The sequence below is a fragment of the Balaenoptera physalus genome, assembly GCF_965194825.1.
Source record: "Balaenoptera physalus genome assembly, chromosome: 9".
In the NCBI taxonomy this organism is placed as follows: Eukaryota; Metazoa; Chordata; class Mammalia; order Artiodactyla; family Balaenopteridae; genus Balaenoptera; species Balaenoptera physalus.
Window position 1 is genome coordinate 30,475,968 of NC_138888.1, and position 20,555 is coordinate 30,496,522.

The 20,555-nt window shown below is 40.5% G+C and overlaps 1 protein-coding gene and 1 long non-coding RNA gene across 5 annotated transcripts; one reads left to right on the forward strand and one right to left on the reverse strand.

Moving 5' to 3' along the window:
- Positions 1–14,897: 14,897 nt before the first annotated feature.
- On the reverse strand, positions 14,898–17,556 carry LOC309666893 (small ribosomal subunit protein eS12). Its single transcript, XM_082475032.1, has 6 exons — positions 17,472–17,556; positions 17,292–17,342; positions 16,996–17,112; positions 15,952–16,054; positions 15,401–15,502; positions 14,898–14,991 (listed from the first exon to the last, which is right to left on the reverse strand). Exons 2-6 carry the CDS (start codon positions 17,303–17,305, stop codon positions 14,929–14,931), a joined length of 399 nt encoding a protein of 132 aa, XP_082331158.1. The 5' UTR covers positions 17,306–17,342; positions 17,472–17,556; the 3' UTR covers positions 14,898–14,928.
- Positions 17,557–17,697: 141 nt separating this feature from the next.
- On the forward strand, positions 17,698–19,202 carry LOC309666925. Of its 4 annotated transcripts, none has more exons than XR_014267346.1 (3): positions 17,698–17,862; positions 18,523–18,669; positions 18,871–19,202. It is a non-coding gene; the product is annotated as an uncharacterized lncRNA (long non-coding RNA). The 4 variants fall into 4 exon arrangements; XR_014267347.1 differs by having other exon boundaries at positions 17,698–17,842; XR_014267348.1 differs by having other exon boundaries at positions 17,850–18,172.
- The last annotated feature ends 1,353 nt before the right edge of the window (positions 19,203–20,555 follow it).

The window sequence follows — 20,555 nt, forward strand, 5'->3', positions numbered from 1 at the left end:
AGTGTTAATTTATTAATATGCTGTAGTTTATGCTCATTTTTCAGTAGATTTTTATTCATTCAACTAGTGCTTGCATTTTTAATATGCAAAGCCCTTTGTTAGGTGCTGTACTAAGTTAAAATTACAATAAAGAACAATTTGTTCTTTTTAATTTTTAAAAAATTTTTGTATTTATTTATGGCATGCGAGATCTCAGTTCCCAACCAGGGATTGAACCCGTGCCCCCCTGCAGTGGAAGCCAAGAGTCTTAAGTCACTGGACCACCAGGAAAGTCCCATAATAAAGAACAATTTGTTCTTTAAGTCCAGTCTATGAGCACTGTGCATACTCACAAATACAAACACAAGACCAATACACACACATTTGAAAAACTATACCTACTGATCCCCTAAGTGCCCAGCCTGCTGCTGTCCCCATCACAGGTGAATATGAGATTTTCTCCTGAATTTCCCTCTAACTTCATAGAACTGATATAAAATTGCTTCCCAAGTTCTGCAGCATCTCAGGTTTTTTTTTTTCCTTCTGTTTATTTTAGGTTCCTCTGGCCATGTAAGTGCCTCTCATTTATCCTCCGCAGATGGCTTCTCCTTTAGAGCTATTTTGACACAGGTGAACTGGTGGTGGCCTGTTTGTTAATCCTATTTACAAATCAATATCATGCAATCATAGGACATGCTAAATGAATGTTAACAATGAAGGAGATATTAAGGTTGGAGAGTGTAGATGCCAAAGAAATAGAAAAAGTGAGTTATTATCATCACCTTTCTGTGAACATTTGACTGGCTGGAGCTTGATATTGAGGAAAAGGCAACATCGGTCTATCAACTTTTCCAAAATGTATCCTAATTCATGTTCCTACCTTTGTGATGATCAGCATGGATTTGGACCATGTGACATCAGGCTGCTCTGTTTTCTACGTGAAGGGGGTAAGAGATGACCACATGCTGACTGTATCTTGAAGGTAAAAACAACCGGATATTCTGACAGAACTGAATGTGGAGTATACAGGAGAGAGAGAAGGCAAGCTTGACTCCCAAGTTTTTATCCTGAGCAATTAAGAGGATAAAGTTGTGATTTCCTGCAATGGGGAGGAATCAGGAGTGGAGTAAGTTTTTTGAGGAAATATCAGAAGTTTGGTTAGAGAAGCCTGTTACATATCCAAGTAGAGATGTCAAGTGAGCAGTTGGGTAAATGCTTTTGGAGTTCAGGGGAAAGGCCTGTGACGGAGATATAAATTAGAAGCCCTCCACATCTATACGGATGAGACCACCAAGAGAGCGGGTGTGGGTAAGAAGAGATCCAGGGAATGAAAGCTGAGTTCTCCGAGACTGGGTCAGAGACAGGAAGAAGAATTAGTAACGCAGACCAAGAAGGAAGAGCCAATGAAGTAGCCAAAAACAGAAGACCAGAAAGTACTTCAGAGGAGGGAGCGGTCAACGGTTGAAATGTTACTGAAAAAAAGTTAAGGACTGAGAGTGGACCATAAGTTTAACAGCATTGTAGTTCACCAGTGACCTTGACAAGAGATGCTTCAGGGGCATTTTGAGTGATTACCTGACTGGAGTGGTTTTAAGATGAACTGGAAGCAGTACTGAAGACGGAGAGTATCGACAACTCCTGTGGGTAGTTTTGCTGTAAATGGGAATTGAGAAATGGGCACAGGATCTGAAGGGGATGTGGGATCACATGCTTTGCCCTTCACTCTGTCACTCTCCTCTCACCTCAAATCTTCATCACCTCCTCCCCTCATGCTGATTCTAGCTGGACCTTGCTTTCTTATTTCAATTAGAGAAAACAAACAATCAGGAAGAATTACACCAAGTTGCCACCACAATTTCTAACCTCCTACCTGCATCCATATTCAACATGAAACTAGTTGGTTTGGTTGTGTGCTGTTCTGTGATGGTGTTTAGCTATGTGGGTGCAGGGATGGACCAGGAGAAGTATTGTATTATCCAGGGTTGGGGTTTTGCTAGGTGAGAATGAAGGGTGCTGGGGACAAGGACAAAACAATTATAACTGATATTCAATTCTTTTTGATTTCTAAAAATATAAGAACTGTCCTACCGTCAAAGCCAGGGCCCTGCCAGTTTAATAGAATGACTCAATCTTGGCAGAAATGCCATAAAATGGCAGCAGCTCACATGAGCTTTAAAGTTCAGATTTCTTAAAACCCACAGCTTCCCTTAACTATTCCTTCTACATCTTGCCTCTACACTTAACCAAACTTACTCTTTTCAGCCCATATCACCTCTTGGAGTAACATGTTATCTACTCAATACGTAAAGTAGCTGTTTAATTTCTTTTCTAAATTAGCCGAAATTATAATTTCGGGAAAAAGACTGTTTGTTAATCTGTACCATACATATTCCCTATCATAGTATTCAGTTGTCATCTTTCCAGGATCCTTGGCAGTGCTTACATCCCTAATACACAAAATATACAGTTCATATTCACATCCTCATTTTTTAAGCACCATTTGAACAAAACATCTTATTAGGCATTAGGGAAAGCACAGAAGAAGAGTGTTTCCTTCCTTCAAGAAACTCTTACGTATGCAATCTATAAGCTAACATGGGCAGTGCACATGGGCAACCAGAAGGGCAGGGAAAGAATGATAATCTGACCTCATTGCTCAAAGACCTAAATTGTAGTTGAAAGAAAGCACAAAGGACTCAAAATCAAAGAGCTTTCAAGTAAGAAGACCTAGATTTTCAAAATACTTAAACTCATTTTGTTTCTTAGGTAAAAACAACAACACAGAGATTCTACAGAAATAAAATGAACACATTGTATTAAACATCCAGTATGTTAGCACAGTGCAGAAGTTTCCTGTTTGGGAAATATTGTTCAGGATAAAAGCTCCAAATGGCCACAACCAATGCTCTTAAATGAACACGCTACCTATGGAGGCACAAAGCCACAGATGAGAGCTGAAGCCAAGAGCAGGAGTCTGAACAGACATAAACTCCCACTGGGCAGAACAGTTTTCTATAATCTTTCTAAATAATCTTTAGACCAGCTTCGATGAATCCCTTAGGGTTGGGACCCTAATAAAGTCCATGGCCTATGAAAGCTATTTATAAAACTTTTCTGAGAAAGTTACACAAATATATTGCCTCAAGCACTGTGTAACAAAAAGTTATAACCTATTCCTTAGGGGATACCTGAGTTTTTTAACAGATCTTAAAGCTATCTTTATGTAGGTTAGGGATTTGGAAGAAAAAACTAGTCTGATTATACTTTGTATATATATTTAAATCTGCTGTGCTAATTCTATTATCACCATAATAACCACCATCATTTATGTTCTGGACACTGGACTAAGCATTTTACACATTATCTCAGTTAATCTTCACAAAAACAAGAAAACTCTTAAGACGGTATTAGTGTTCCTATTTTAGAGAAAAAGAATTGGGATTTAAATAAGCTAAATGACTTTTCTAGGGTCTCACAATCACTAACTGGCAAAGCCGGGATTCACACCCAAGGACCCCACCCACTCACCAGACTATAAAGCCAGTGTGGGCTGAACAACCACTATAACGTGTGTGTGTGTGTGTGTGTGTGCGCGCGTGCGTGTATGTGCGCACGCACGTGTGCACCATCGCCATCCCCTTTTCAAGGGGATTGGTATAGACAGTATAACAACCTATACTAGCCAATCTGACGCCCAGCGGTCGACCCTACAGACACACCAAAAACCTGTCAAATCCCATTTTAAAGTCCTTAGTATGTCAAAAAGGATGAAAATTAGTACCAGTGTCTTTGTTCACAATTATTTAATGAGACCTAGCATACTGAAAAAGGTGAAATGGGTTTTAAAATCAGATATTCCCTCCCTACTACGTATGGAGGCCAGGATAAACCTCTGACTGCATTAACGATTCAACATCTATGGTTTTCATTCATTCAAATTCACACTCAAGTCATTATTTCTGATGTAGTAACCCTGCCAGGGATATAAGCCGCCAAGCGGTAGATGAAATTTCAGGTTCACCTTTGGATCTCTGCTGAATCCATAAATGCTGTATTATGCATTTGTTAACCCAGGATTTTAATGGAAAAAGAGTGAGCATATTAAAAATGCTCTGTTCAGTACACAAAAGTCAAATTTATGACATTACAAAAGGGCTGCTTTCTCAAACTGGTGGGGTGCGGGAGGGAACAGCAAGCATTGCCCAGAGCAGACTGTATGCAGACGTGAGGAAACGAAAGCTCAAAAGTTAATGAACATGAGCAACAGAAATCCACATTTTAGAGGTAAGGTTTTTGGGAATTATCTCCTAAACGAGACTTCTAAGAATATAGAATTTTTAAGTGAAAGTTGAGGCTGGAATGCAACTCGTCAATTTAAAATAATCCTTTGAATCTTTTCTTTTCTAACCAGGGTAAAGACCTAACATAAGCAGCAAGAAAACTTTCATATTTAGGCCTTCATTTTCTCCTCTTTTTTCTTAAAGCCAATACATGTTGATTCTCCAGGAACTTTTCCAATAGCTGGTTAAAATTTCCTGAAAGAAGCTAAGAAAGAATACAAGTTCTTTATACGCATACGTAAATTTATTTACATACACACACACACACGCACGTATATATATACACACATATTTCAGCAAAATATATCCAGGTTGCACACTGCAGGTTTGTATTCCCTGGAAGCTGCCTCCTCCAGGAGAGGTAGCAAACTGGATGCTAAACAGAAGCTGAGGTCTTAAGACCTTGAGATCCATGGATAGACCAATCTCACCTTTTCTCTCCTGCACTAATACTACCACAAAACAAGACAGCAGCAGTTCAGGTGCATATATGTACTTTTACTGACCTGAGATCTGGTTACTTATTATTATTATTATTAAAATTGGTTCAGAAATTTGAGAAGAAATAAGGAAGGTGAGTGTCTAGTATTATTAGAAAATTACTACTCCATAAAAAAAACAGAGATTAGAAAACCCACAGCTGTAGAGCCAAGTTCTTTGTTAGGCATGTACAGCTTTCTAAATCCCATAAAAATCTCAACATCTGACCCATTTCATTTTTACAAGGGAAGGGGCTATTACTCTGGAAAATACGCGTAAAACTCCGCAGCATTCAGAGGCATTAAACAGTTTTATTTCACATTTGTTTCCTGTGTATCCTGCTTGATAGACACGCTGCAGCACCTGCTGCTATAACTCTGCTCTTCATCAGCTCCCAGCCTTCTCTGCTCAGAAAGACTGGTTTGCACTGCTTTTCCAACAGCTGAGGTCATGCTGCCCTCTCCTGTTCACTGCACAGAATGTACTGAAATGACCCTCAAAAGGAACGCAAAGTGGTGTTGGATAAAACTAACAACTAGAGATTGTTCGCTCTTTATTATAAAGGTTTCTTAAGCCAGGAAATTAAAACCGATTTTAATCAAGATGGCAATCCATAGTAATTTTAATTTGGTTTGTTTTAGATAGAAGCTATTGCAGAGAAGTTTTGAAGTCTTTATTTAAACATTAAACTGGTAGTTGACTTTTCTGAATATTGTTTTCATTATTACCTAAACTGTAATAATCTATTTTGTACAATAAAATATTTTAAAACATTAAAATAAAACATTTTAAATATATAAAAATAAAACATTTTAAAACATTAAAAATAACAATCATATATGTTAAATTTTAATATTAGCTAAAGCATTCTCAGGAAATTGATTTCTCTCCAATGAATCCAATTTTAGAAACACTCAAAAAGAAGCAAGTAGGGGCTTCCCCGGTGGCGCAGTGGTTAAGAATCTGCCTGCAAATGCAGGGGACATGGATTCGAGCCCTGGTCCGGGATGATCCCACATGCCGCGGAGCAACTAGGCCCGTGAGCCACAACTACTGAGCCTGCACTCTAGAGCCCGCGAGCCAGAACTACTGAGCCCATGAGCCACAACTACTAAAGCCCGCGCGCCCTAGAGCCCGTGCTCTGCAACATGAGAAGCCACCACAATGAGAAGCCTGTGCACCACAATGAAGAGTAGCCCCCCCTCACCGCAACTAGAGAAAGCCCGCGCGCACCAACGAAGACCCAACACAGCCAAAAATAAATATAATTAGTAATTAATTAAAAAAAAAAAAAGCAAGTAAGTGGAAGACAAAAGTTAACAACAGAAATTAGTCTTCCTTTGGAATTTTACCGAAGCACAGATAAAAGAAAATAAAGGAACTTTTCAAAAGGTTCATCTCTAAATTTCAGAATCTGAAAACATATCCACCAGAATTCCGTATCTCCAAAAAGTATTTTTCTTCTGCTCTTGGAATCAACTATAAATCAATAACACTGGTGTGTTAACGCAATTGTCTTCCCCAGATTTTTGTGGATAGGAACTGCATTGTAGTCTAGGATGAGAATCCGCATCTCATGCTCATTCATCTTAAAGAGATCTTTAAGAAGCAGGTTCTTCTCTGCCAACACTATTTTTAAGAAGCCCAATTCCCCTACCAACCAACTAAAGATAACTCCTTCTTTAAAGTTATTTATAACTGCTTCTGAAAATTAACGTTAATTTATTAACTTTAATGGCAAGGCAAAGAACTAGCTGCAATCTTTTGTAAAATACACCCATTATTCACTTTGAGACAGGTTTTCTTCAAATCACGCTCTTATGGACAAATGGCTCCCCTCGTCTTCCCTTCTCTTTAAAGACACATCCCGGGATCTGCTAGTTCACCTGTGTATTAGGGGCCCAACAAGGGTTCTGTGGCAGATCCCTAGTTCTGGAGACTTCATCGTTCTACATCACTGTTGGTGGCCTAAATTAATGGAACAAGTACAGATCAGGAAAACACTGCACAAACTCAAAGTGCACAGTGCAAATGACGGCCTGTGGGAGATGATGCTTGTGTATTTTGGCTTTGTGTAAACATTCTTCCACATCTGTACACGCCTCCTGTGGAAGCCAATAAACTGTCCTTGTTAGCTTATTTTTCATGCACTAAGAAGTGTTTCTGGACTCATAGTATCTTTAAGTCCTCATCCCTGATATTCTTTACCAATACACCCATATCAATTTACAAAGTATATTCCTTCCACATATATTAAATATAGAATATTTTAATCTTCAACAAAATGACAAATCCTATAATCAGTTTACCCCCATGTCCAAGTCTGCTTGGAGCATATCCTGGGGTGTGGAGGCTCTGTCTTCTCAGCTGGAAAATGAGGGAACCAAATGAGATCATTTTTCAGGTCCTTCCAACTGAAAAATTCAGATTCTAACTGCAAGTAGAGTCTGCAATGGGAGACTCGTCACTTCAGGCCTAAACTCCCGGCCCAATTCTCTCTGGGCAAAAGAGAACATCGTCTCCAGAAGTACAGCAAGAAAGTAGCAAGGCCACATTTTGGTCAGGCCACACAGTTACTTCTAGAAAATAACACAACCAGTAATGATACTACTAACTCTAGAAAGTAATTTACCACAATCACCATTAATGATTACTTTAGATGACAGTATTAAAGAATATCACTGTGTCATTAAGTAGAAGACTGTAATCATTTGTTTTTATTCCCTAAATTTTGTATCATCTAGCAATAAACTAACTTTGAGAGGTAATCATGTACACATTATAGAAATATATTTTTTTGTTTTTTTTTAAACTAAATGATTAGTCTTAAATAGAGCCCAGAATTACATAAGAGCCCCTTCCTGGTAGAGCCTCTTCAAAGGACTAAAATCAAACAAGCAGCAGGTTGGGCTTCCCTGGCAGCACAGTGATTAAGAATCCACCTGCCAATGCAGGCGACACAGGTTCAAGCCCTGGTCCGGGAAGATCCCACGTGCCACGGAGCAACTAAGCCCGTGTGCCACAACTACTGAGCCTGCGCGCCTAGAGCCCATGCTCCACAACAGAATCCACCGCAATGAGAAGCCCGCGCTCACTGCAACGAGAAAGCCCGTGTACAGCAACAAAGACCCAACACAGCCAAAAATAAAATTAATTATTTAAAAAAAACAAAAACATGAAGCAGGTTGAGGGACGGGGGTGTGGGTTCGATCCCTGGTCAGGGAAGTTCTCCATGCCCCGCGGTGCGGCCAAAAAAAAAAAAAAAAAAAAATGAAGCAGTTTGGGAATCGCATAGGAATGCAAAATGTTAAAATAGCTGTATTTCCTTTGCACAACTGCTTACCTTTCATTATCAAAGTATCAAAGCAGAAATCAAGGAATCATAGAATTACAGGGTTAAAGCAAGTTTACATGCTCTTCCACTCAACTCTACATAGGGGATTTGTTTTTGTTACATATTGTTTATGTTGGGGAGATTTTGCTTCTGTTGTTTATTTTCTAGTTTACATAAAGCAATATAAATCTTATTAAATGTATCTTCTCCCTTAAATAAGAGTTTGCATCTCTTATCCAAACTGGCTGTTAATTTCTAAATGTGAATGCCTTACTAGGAGGACAGAGTTAAACTATATAGGTAGGGTAAAATATTTTACTTTGCTGCTGAGAAAAAATTTCAACACACAAGTACAAGTCTGGGGACTGGCAATGATTACGAGCACTTTCACTTGATGAATATACCATTTCAGTTGAGACTCACCAAAGAAAGTAACTACTGGGGTTCTACCCAATGCAATAAAAGATAACTGGTCAGCTAACATTCAACTCAACTATACTTATTTTTGACTGATTTATAATGTTAAGTGAATGCTGACCTTCCAAAATCAAAGGTGAATGTTCACATTTTCTTTTTTAACTGAAAAACTGTGTAGAATAATCCTTTATACTAGTTTATGAGAAACCGAACGCGTCCTCTCTCCCTCCCCTCCCCACATCTCCCTCTTTCCATCTCTCTCCCTGTCTCGTCCCCCTCCTTCCCCCACTCCTCTCCCATCTTTCTCTCTTCTTCTCTCCCCAACCCCTCAGAAATACAGCTTGCTTTTAAAATGTTGCCTTCACTTGCCACAAATAATCTGTACTCTTACTTGCAAATGGTTATTTCGCCCTGGACGGTCCTGGGATGTATCAGGCAGGCAAGGTTTCCGCTTCATTGAAGAAACTGTTGCTGCCCACTGTTACACGGCTCTGACAGGAGAATCACCCTCAGCAGTTTTACCAAAACACAGAAGTTTCTTTGAAGAGCAGCTCATTTCTTACCTGTTTTATTTTTACTACCACCCAAAAGGAAAGTTTCAAACTGTAACTGAATGTTAGCTAAACCTCCATCTGCCCTGCAGTCTATTACCCAAGACTCCACATGGCAGCAATGCAACCTGCAACACTTTGAATGAGCCTCACTTCACAGGACAACACTAGGCAACAATAAAGGTAACAAGTGTAATTTTTATGCCTTGATAAGCTATTTTAAAATCTAAAAAATTTCACATAAACTGTTTCCTCTCCACGTAGGGCTCTGAACTTTGCTTCTGCATGTTAATATCATCCACATTATCATTTTCATGTTTATTTGAAAATAAAATTTCTACTCTTTACATGACAGAAAATTGGAATATAAAATTTTGAACTGGATAATTTTATTTCAAAACGCTAGCTTGTGGGTGGGGATAGAAAAGGTTTCATTTCTGCTTAAAAATTATACATGTACTCCCTCTTGAAATACTGGTGTAACTGCAACACTTTATGATGTGTGGGTAAATACCTCCCAGCAAGACACAACATGCACCCATTTAGCAAAACATCTGCTGACCCCTGGAACTCACCAAATATATGCAAGCATCAAATCTTAAAAAAAAACAGGATTTTTAATTTACAGCATTTTGTATGTTAATACTTTATTTTCCCCTTACGGATCTCGTATTTATTTATGTGCACTTTGCTCCTTTTAACCTGGTGGCAGCACTGTGAAATATCACAGGTCTTTTACCCCATATTTCTCTAACAAGCCAACCAGGTACAAACAGGATTTTTATATCTGTTTGTAAATTTTAGTTGGGAGCAGTTGAGTTGAAAGAAGGAAAAAATAAAAAGCCAAATACATTTGTGTAAGGTTTAGTTCACATCACTCATACAATACTGTGCCGTTGGCATGTGTCTGGATAAACAAGCTTCAAAAAGAAATTACTGCAGTGTAAAAAGAGTTTCCCTGAATTCATGTGCTTTTTACTGTTCCCAAGTCTCGTAATGGCTTTTAAAATTTTTTCAGACTCTTAGAGCTGTGGGCCCCATATTGTGATAGGATATGTTTCTCTACCCTGCTCCCTAGAGTAGAGCTGGAGGACGGGAAGTTGAGACAACGTGGCACCATTCTAGTCTAGAAGAGGCCAAGCTTGAGAGATTCACTTTTGTTGCCAGAAAAAAAGGAACATGAGAAATTAAAGTGTCAAAGAGGCTGGGGAGTTTAAGCCTGAGAAGGAAACCCACAAATTAAATGACTAAACAAACAGGCAGGTCAAATCTATTCATCCAACAGATTATAAGAGTGCCTATTACACCAAGCACTACCCTAGGCACCAGAGATGCAGCACAGAACAGTCAGCGCTTCCACGGAGTTATACTGTGGATTATAATCTCCAGAGTATGGCTGTTGCCTTGATGCTCTCCAAATGATGCCCATTTTTCCAGAATAGGCCTGCTCTGAAACCTTTCAGTCTTCAGGTAGCTTCAGACAAATTCTCATTTAGTGGAAGAGAAAGGGGCCTAACAAGAACATACAATCCACTGTCACAGAGCAAAACCTTTTCTTCTAGGAATATGTTGTAGTCTCTATTTCTTAATTGTATATAAAATAACTAGTCACCTCTACTGACAACCTCCCAAAGCACACGTTGAATTGACCTCACCAGCTGGGGAGTGTGGATTCTACAGTATCAAGACACAGAGCAAGAGCAACCAGAAATAGTAAACTAAAGCCCAACAATTTTCAAGGAGTGGGAGAAGAAATCTCTTCCTAAGGGGAGACTGCTGTAGTCCATGCTTATCTCCACGTCTTTTACTGATAGGTCCCTCTGACACTAGCTTCTTACTGCCCTCTGCTGGTTAGGTCTGAACTCAAGTCTTTTAAAGCTGACCTGTTGTATCCAAGTGCTATTTTACTAGACAAGTAAATAAATTCACATGTTCACAAAACATTCAAAAATTTTTATATTAACGCTACTTAAAATTATCCCTAAGACTATCTTGTACCATTCTTTCATTTCTTTAATTAAGAATGTTTTCTTACTACAAAAGCAATACATATTAAAGAAAAACAAAGCAAAAGGAAAACCAAAATACCCACCTTTCCAGAAGTAACCATTAAAACCTTAATGTATATCCTTCCAACCTTTCTTCTCTGAAGGCATGTGCCCTTATGTAATTTTTTTTTTTTTTTTTACAAAATGTGGTCTTACTGTACATGCTTTAACTATTGCTTTAAAAATACATTGACAAATACCCTTCCATTCTGTCCATTTTTATGGCACCGTAATACCCCATTATGTAAATGTATCACATTTTACCTAATTGTTCCCCTCCTTCAACCAACAAGTCCTGTTAAGAGTTCTGCAGTAAGCATACTTATAGCTATAACCATTCTTTCATTTGTAATTATTGGTCAATGAATGGGTTAACTAAATTGATGCTTTACAATTTTTCTCACCCTTTATCATCAGAAAATGCAAGGTTAACAGAACCTCCCAGGTTGTTAGGGCCACAGAATAACCACCAGTCTCCACCTTCATGTTTCACAACTCAGTTTAGTTCCTAAAGAGGAAACCCGAGACTCAGCTTCTACCTATAAAACCACTTCTGTCTCTACTCTTGTTCATCCCCTTCCCAAAGCCAATTTGCCACTGAAAACAAATTAGAAATGTGGTGATGAAAGTGGTCAGTGAACAAGGAGCAAAAGAAATGCCAAGAAACGACACTCTTAAGGCATGTTTCATACAAACTAAGAGAGCTTAAAAGATTGCCCCTTTAGTGCAGGTCTTAATAATTCCTAGGGTCACCCACCTCCCTCATTTCTAAGCCTTTTCTAGCAAAAGCCAGGTTGTAATGCAACTTTCATCAGCAGACTGCGACTTGGCCCTGTATGTTTTGGGTAAAAAAACTGGCTGATACATCTCACTTGTGATATGATAAAGTTTTAATTTAGGTGTGCTTATGCCATTTGAAGGGTTAGCCACTGTTTTTTAAAAAGGACTGATTTTTGCCTGGGGAGCACCAGTACCACCAAGCCTTCTGAACACTGGTGTGTTAATATTTATGTAGCCCAAGCCCTAAATACCTCATCACCCTCTGTACAATTAATCTTCAATTTTGACTGTGACCACCCCTCTGCCCCCAGCACCTGGCCACCGGCAATGAGTCAGACTTCATCCAACAGTTTCTCTCTGGGAGGCTGGGGAAGCCTGGTGGCATCTCTTGGGCACCTGCCTAGCCCAGCCATGATGCCTCCATTGCTCCTGCTAGAAATTACTCGTGCAAATTCCATACTGCCTTGTGGATTGAGCGTTACGAAGACCCTAGCTGGGAGGACAATGCCCTACCCCACTGCGCCATCACCCTGCCCCACCCTCAGCCTGGAATGAAGGCTGTGATCTTACTTCCCCTCCTTGGTTAAATATCCTCTCCTTCCTCCTCTATCTATGAAGAGGGCAGGAAGACACAAAGCTTGCTCGTGCTTAACGTATTCCTTGAGCCCAACTTTTTGTACTCTCATCTATAAAGAAAAAAAAATTTCAAGCTCCATTTTAAGGGCTAGATTAATCTTCAGTAAGACAGATGTTTCCACATTTCTAGGGTTTATAACACCTCTGCCTATGTTTTCATTGCCTCAACAATCCAGTTTAAGATGGAAAAATTCTTGTTTTTAATGGACACCAACCTAATACAGCCTTTTTACATACAATTTTTCTATGGATGCCCCGATTATTTTAAAAAGAATTTAAAGTGGTTTACCAAAACTACATATAATAGAAATTTTAATAAAATCAGGACCAGACAAAAATTTTAACGTGTAAGAGTTAAGAACAAAGAAAATGGATTTGGCTTGGAGGTTTTCTTGCAACCCAGTGAAAGGGGAGTCTCATGAGGGATGCCCTCAAACTATTATTTTCCCCAGTAAGAGAATGAAGAAGACATCTGCTTCTTCCCTGGCACCTCTGCATGGATGGGCTCCCTCATGAATCCCATAGAAGCTATAGACAAGTCACAACTTCAAGGCTAAAGCTACGTTCCTTTGAGCTGGGTTTTGAAGACTGCCAGGTAGACAAAAAAGAAAGGTACTTCAGGCAAAGGCAGAAAGAGCTAATAGATTCAGTCATGAAGAAAAGGATAATCACTTCACTGCAACTGAGCAGTGCGGATGAAAAACTGGGGCCATTGCCACCTGGAGTCTACAGGCTATAAAGGGCAGAGGTAGGAGCAAAGGACATCCGAGGGCTCTGGCTTGGGAAATCGACAGAAGTAACACAAAAAAACGTTAACACTTGGTGCAGAGCTTGGCATACATTAGCAGGTCAATAGCTCTTCCCCTTCCTCTCACAAAAAGCACTGACCTTAAGGGGAAGATAAAATTCACTTTGAGGCACACAAAACTTGAAGGTTTTCACGGGGTGCTGTCTAGTGCACACCATTAGTGTAGCCCTGATCAAAGACAAAGTGGAAACTGTCCCAGGCTGGCCTTAGAGAAGTAAATAGGACCAGCCTGAACTCTGAAACTGACAATAGAAGGGGTGGGCAGAAGGAGAAACAAGGGACTGAGGGACAGCGTGGCAAAGGCCAAAGTAGACCACAAATAAATTTTTCTAAAAAGTCAGGAAGAGGTCAAAAGAAAAAGGTCATTAAGAAGCTAGTTTGACCATAAGTGTCTTGGTGACCATAACATTCTAGCAGACAGAAGCCAGAAAACACACTAAAAGTGAATTTTCAACAATGGACTCAGCCAGGTAGTACTTACAGTAAGATAGGGTCAAGAGTAGAATATTCCTTTAAGTGTGTTTTGTAGCTCAGCTGACAGCAGATATGGAAATCGCGAAAAACCAATGCTGATGTAATCCCAAATCAGGTAACATTCAGCAAACAGATTAGCTTCACAAAGTCTTCCCAGCACTAATTTCAAAAAGGGGTGACTATGAAAATGCACTTTGCTGTATGTAATCCAACAGTTTTCCCTAGCTTGAATTACACAATTTCCCATAAAGGATCAAACAAAAATATGGTTTTTCCACTGCATCAACAGACTCAAACAGCACCAAATACAGCACAGGGACTCAAAATGTTAAGTAGACAGTGATATAAAGAAATCACAATTAAAAGCAAACTAAATTCATTTTCCCTTCACATGTGCCCTGTAACTGTATTGTAAGACAGGCAAACCAGGGCAGAGAAACTACCCCAGTTGGCAATTTACGAGGGATTCCAATTTTAAGACTTCCATTAGTCCTAACTGGCTCAACATTTCATACTCATACAAACAAACCCAACTTGATCCAGGCTTGAAGAACATGGGTCACCATTACTTCTCCCTACTGAGTTTCTAGAGGGACTAGAAATACACAGAAGCACATCTTGTTTCTGTGCCTAATATTTAGGTAAATAAGACACTCTGACCTTCCCTAATGGGCATGTGTGTAAGCACACCTGGACTTCATGTACCTTCTAGTGTCCCACAGCCTAAATCCAATCCAGCTTTAGGATTTTAAATTATTGACACCCACACTTGACTAGCCTCAACCCATTTCTCTAGGTTCTAGGATGGCCTCGTCATAGTCGTGATAAATGTCCACACCCAAGAAACCCGGTCACCAATACCTCACTGTAAGCCTATCTTTACTTGGGCTCTTCTACTTGCCAACACTGAAGTTACTTACTGGTTGGGAGAATAGGCTTTCACTTAGAACCAGGTGACAGATAGCATGCTTCCAGTTATTTTTCAATGAATATCTTTTGTTCTTCATTAACAGGGACCTTACTTTACTGCCCCAAATAAAAAACCAGAGATGAGGAACGAGAGCCCAGTTTTTTTATTTGATCATTTCTTGCATTTGAAGTACTCCTCGATGACATCCTTGGCCTGAGACTCTTTGCCATAGTCCTAAAAAAAACATATGCGATTTTACTAAAATTGAGAAACTCCACTAAGTTGTTAGCACTAGTTATAATATAGCTTTTAAAAAAATCAGCACAGCTCGTGAAAATGCGTCCCACCATTAAAATGTCTTATAGCCATTTTCAGGGACCTTAAAGACTTCAATGTCTGTAAGGCTCGTAATATGGCTTTCCTCTTGCCAGCATTTTCTAAATTTCTGCAGAAACACATCCAGGTAAGCAGATTCATTGTCTGGCTTAATTATGGCTTATTTCCCTTTCCTGCAAGGCAGAAGGCTTTTTCTAAGTCTGTTGAAGATTACGCATTTTTTGCTTCGAAGAGATTCTTGACGTAACTCACAGCGAAGCGCGTCTACCCAGCGCAGCCTTCACCCCGCACACAGGTACCGACTTACCTTGACCACCACACAGCTGCAGCCAACCACTTTACGGGGTTTTCCCTCTCTGTCAATTTTACAGAGGCCTACCCATTCCCCTAGTTTCTTGTTGTCATCAACCTATCAGGGGGAATAAAAACAAAGATGACCACACTCCAAGGCTTTCATGCTATTGATAACACAGTACATTATACGAAAGGCAGCTGTAGTCAGAGAGGGTGACATGGCAGTTTCCTCATATCAGTTCAGTAGAGGGAGCCAGTTATCATCATACACAGCACCAAGACCCCCTATGACACCCTACCTACGTTTTGTTCTGTATCAACATAAAATTAGCATTTAATTCTGCAGGAATAAAAAGGTTTCTAGAACTAGCTTTAGCATAGCCAAGAATGCCAAGTTTGTGACGCTTTTCACACCTGCAGAAAACAAAGAGCTCGTTACAAAATTTGCTCTGGTATGACAAAAATCATTACGGATAGCATTTATGTGGACACATGTCCCTAACTGGCCCAATTTCCATTAAGCTAATTTGCCTTTCAAAAAACCAAATTCAGCGAGAAACTTACCTTAATCAGGTTGATCTGGTGCTCAGCACAAAGGGCCTCCACCAGCTTGACATACATTGGCTCGTCACAGTTGGATGCAAGCACACAGAGATGGGCTTGGCGCCTGAAATGCAAATCGAACAGTAGACGCTAAAATTCACATCTAAATCCACTACTGTGCTTTAGAAGAGTTATCTTTGCACTGGCTACACTGGCAAAACATAAGCAGCCACTGAAGAACACACCTTTAGTGTGATGTAGCTACCCCCAAGCATATATTCCTTAACTTCATCTATAGAATCACCCCGTCTTCAGTTAACTCTTAAAACTTCAAATTTTATATATAGGAACTAGTTTACTAAGTTGTTACCTGTTACTAGCCCAGACCCTTAATATTGCAGAATATTTTCAAGGTACAAATAGTAGACTCGTACCAGGAACTTTCCAACAAGTGCTGTTTTCACTGGATTCAACTGGCCAACCTACAAATTGAATACACTTAAATTTACCTAACTTAGTAACCCTTTCATGACATTTAAGTTCAGCTCTAATAGTTAACAGTTGTTTTGCCAATGTTACCCACCCAGAGACCTGAGTAAATTTACAATTATCCCACATCCACACTGATCTCCAAAACTACTGTACAAAGTTCATACCAAAACCAGATGTTTCTACCACATTAATATAATGCTTTTAATTTGCAAAGTGCTAAATAAAGGTTCCCACCTATCCCCTAAATAACAGTGAAATTAGGCCCAAAAGCTACAGGTTTGTCAGACTGTTAGTTTTCACTCATAAAAGGAGTGAAGGGGTATCCGACAATTGAAGTCATCATTCAAACACTGTAGTTTTACTTTAGGAATCAAGTGCTCATCCCCATTCCAAACCCACACTCTTTAAGTGGGCCATTAGAGATCTGAGTTCTGATACCTTTTCCTAGGTTTCCTGTAGAACGGATGCCATTCAGAACCTTTGTGCTAACACCATAAACTTCACGCTTTCTTCCCTCGGCTGCAGTTTTGTTCCGGTTCCAATACCCCACCGTACTGAGACTGATACACGTACTTGTCTAAGGCTTTGGCAGCTTCGCGAATTCCACGTGCTAGGCCATCGTGGATGAGGGCGGTCTTCAGCACCTCTTGCAGAGCAGTATTAACGTCCATTACACCTCCAGCAGCAATGCTGAAACACAAAAAATTAAGCTATTATTAAGTTCCCGCACACCATCTAACGCCTTGCACTTGGCAGTCATCACCGAGGTAGGTCAGACGCGCTGAAGGCGCCACGGCCGACCCAGAGCCCGCACTGCCGGCTCGAAGCCCACGCCTGGGCCGCACTACCACCCCGGGCCCTGGGCTCACCCTTCCTCGGCCATGGCGGTGGGTTACGGGTGGAGCCGAATCTTGAGTGCACTACAAAATAAAAAGCAAAAAACTGGTGAATAAAAAGATTCAATTTAGGCACAGATATTCATCGCCAATCCCAGGCAAAAAACAGCGAGGCACGTTCCGTAACCACCACCCTGCCTCTCCTCCACTCACCCCGCGCCTCCGCCTCCGCGCGGCTCCGCGGCGGCAGGGAAAGAGGCCGAACGTACTGCCAAGACGGTATTTAAGGGTTTCCCAGGACCCCTAGGCGCATGTGCACTCCCTTCTGTGCAAGAGCTGTCTCTGGCAGTGCCGGGCCTCGAGAATTTCTGTTTCCGGATTGAGGCGGTTCTGAGACAGGGGTCCTGCTAGCCTTCTAGCAGGACCGGGCATGACTCTGTTCGGCGGTCATTGGACCGCACAACAGGCACTAACGCGGGCAGCCTACCAACGTCGTTCCCCGCCGGGGGCGTGGCCCGCGGAGGCCCAGACAACTCGTCCTACGGAGCGCGAGAAGGGCCAAGCATTTCTGTCTGCGCGATCTTGTAAGGCCCGCGGAGCCAAGGTTCTGTCTGAACACCAGTTTTAACCCTTTCTGACACTATAATTGTAATTTCCTGTCGACCCCCCTAACTGGGCCTCCCTGAGCTGCACACTCTCTCCCTTCACTTTTAAGTCATTCTGAATGTTCATGAATTTTTCATTCTGTGGGTGATCTTCGCCCGCGCGCGCGTCTCTCTGTGTTCATGAACGAAAGCTCGCTACTTCTGAGCGCATTGCAAATTCCACTTTCCCGGCGACTGTTAGTTAAGTGTAACCTCTGGCTCGCCCGGTGGTTGGTTATGGTTTCCTAATATAGTTAGTTCTAAAAAAAGGTTTGTTTGTTTGTTTTCTTTTTCTTTTTTAACACTAAATTGTCCCCTGGATTCGTAACCCCGTCCAAATCGGGATTTAACAGGTGCATTGAAACACCTGCAATGTACCATACGTAGGGACAGGGTCTGGAAATATAGAGATGAAAACGTAGTCTTTGAGAAATCCGGCATTAATTTCGCCTTCCAGGACTGACGGAGTTAGGAGTGCAACCTGAGAAGTCAGTTTTAACTCTGATTTTCCCGGGAAGCAACATTCTGAATTTTGCATTGATTGGCCATTCCCCTACCAGCACTTCCAACGCAAACACATGAAATACAGCCGAATGTAATCAGTACCGTCCTTTTTCTAGTGTTTTGACTTCCTCTTCTGACAAGTCACCAAGACAGCAATTAAGCAGTTCATAGGTGCCAGCACTGTGCATACAGTGAACAGCCAAAAGCAAACAGATAACGTTAGATTCTTGAGTGCTGTGAAGAAAGCAAAGATGAGTAACGAGGTAAGAGTGTGAGATAGAGTTAGCCAGAATAGTGATATATTGGAATTTTAATTAATATCGTTCATTTTTAACTTTTAAGTTTTCATTTTAAAAGTGTTGAAACTGCTTCTTTCCATCCATGACTCATCCTAAAAAGTTGTTCACTTTACTTTTTCATTTAACTATTGAACTTTTGCTTTAAAAAAAAAAAAAATACTGCAGGTGGCGCAGTGGTTAAGAGTCCGCCTGCCAATGCAGGGAACACGGGTTCGAGCCCTGGTCCGGGAAGATGCCGCAGAGCGACTAAGCCCGTGCGCCACAACTACTGAGCCTGTGCTCTAGAGCCCACATGACTACTGAAGCCCACGCACCACAACTAATGAAGCCCAGGCACCTAGACCCCATGCTCCACAGCAAGAGAAGCCGCCACAGTGAGAAGCCCGCGCACCGCAACAAAGAGTAGTCCCCGCTTGCCGCAACTAGAGAAAGCCCATGCGCAGCAACAAAGACCCAACGCGGCCGAAGATAATAAATAGATAAATTTTTTTTAAAAATAGTGCAGAGTTTATAAAGATGAGAATGTTTATTCTGCTGCTCTCGTGTTTGTGGTGGGATTAAGATTTGAGCCAAAGATGAGAATACCTAAAGGCCTCAGGGGACGTACAAAGTGGGAAGGTAAGAGAAGGCCTTTAGGCTGTGGCAGCGTTTGAAACTGTCTAAAAAAAAAGAAAGAAACACAAAAAAGAGAAAGAAAGGATTTCAAACAGGAAGGGTAGAAGGAAAATTATTCTAAGTGAAGGAAAGAGTACGGCCAAAGGCATGGATGCCTCCTTGTCTTTTTTACCGTAACACGTTTGTATTTTTGCAAGGAAATGTGATAGTGTTTCAGCAGATTTTTCATCTGAAGTTAATCAAAGTTAATATGCTAAGCATATTAGTAGATTTCTAACCCACCCACCCCCCAAAAAAAATCTTAGGGAGGAGGCATGGAATTTGGTAAAGACATGGGAAAATAATCATTGCCAAACAACGTATTTATATAGGGGAAAAATGATTAAATACCTTTTAGACTCAGGTATCATGGGCTTTAATATTTCACCTTAATAAATGCTTTTTCTATCAGTTTGAAACCTCCCTTCTTAGAACTGGAGCTGCATTTTTGTTTTGATGTCCTAGTTATATAAATGGTTCTAATCTCAGGGATAAAGTTAAAGGGCACACTAGTGATTCAAGGATTCTCTAATATAGATTCTCCTAGTTCACTATTTTAAGGTCACGCCCTCTCAATTTTAGATATTGCCAAAGGTGAAAGACAAACCAAATAGAACATAATAGGTAGAGTCACTCTCATACCAGCAGATCATAATACTTAACATAATGTACACAAATGTGTGTCTGAAATACACATGAAAAATAAATTCTAAAGTTTGTTTTAGAAACAATAATGATAATAATAAGTAATTTTGTTTAGTACTTTCTACATGCCAGTTTATGTGCTAAACTATTATCATATATTTTCTCCCTTAATCATTGAAATTCCATGTGGTAGTGGTGGTGTTAGCCCCCTTTAACAGGGAAAGAAACTCAGAGAGTTGCCCAAGATCACACAGATAGTAAATGTGGAAACTGATATTTGAGCCCAATTGACTTCAAAGCTCATGCTTCTAACCCTTCAGCCATTTGGTTGATTGCCCAAATGTGGGAGGGAGATGGTAGATTTCAAAGATAACTCTGCACCTCACATTTGGCAACGGTATGACTGGTTCTACCTTATTGTGCTAAAAAGTCAAGTAATTGGAGAAAGGGGATATGGGAGTGTTAGAAAAAGAACAGTAGAAATTTGGGTTTCTGAATCATCTAAGTGTAGATGTATTAGTTAGCTAGGGCTGCCCTAACAAAGTATCACA

Excerpts from the sequence above, each read along its gene's own strand:
- LOC309666893 (XM_082475032.1), bottom strand. Across the intron at positions 16,055-16,995 it reads GCTGCCAAAGCCTTAGACAA|GCGCCAAGCCCATCTCTGTG; the intron begins GTACGTGTATCA and ends TTTGCATTTCAG. Across the intron at positions 14,992-15,400 it reads GCAGCTGTGTGGTGGTCAAG|GACTATGGCAAAGAGTCTCA; the intron begins GTAAGTCGGTAC and ends TGTTTTTTTTAG.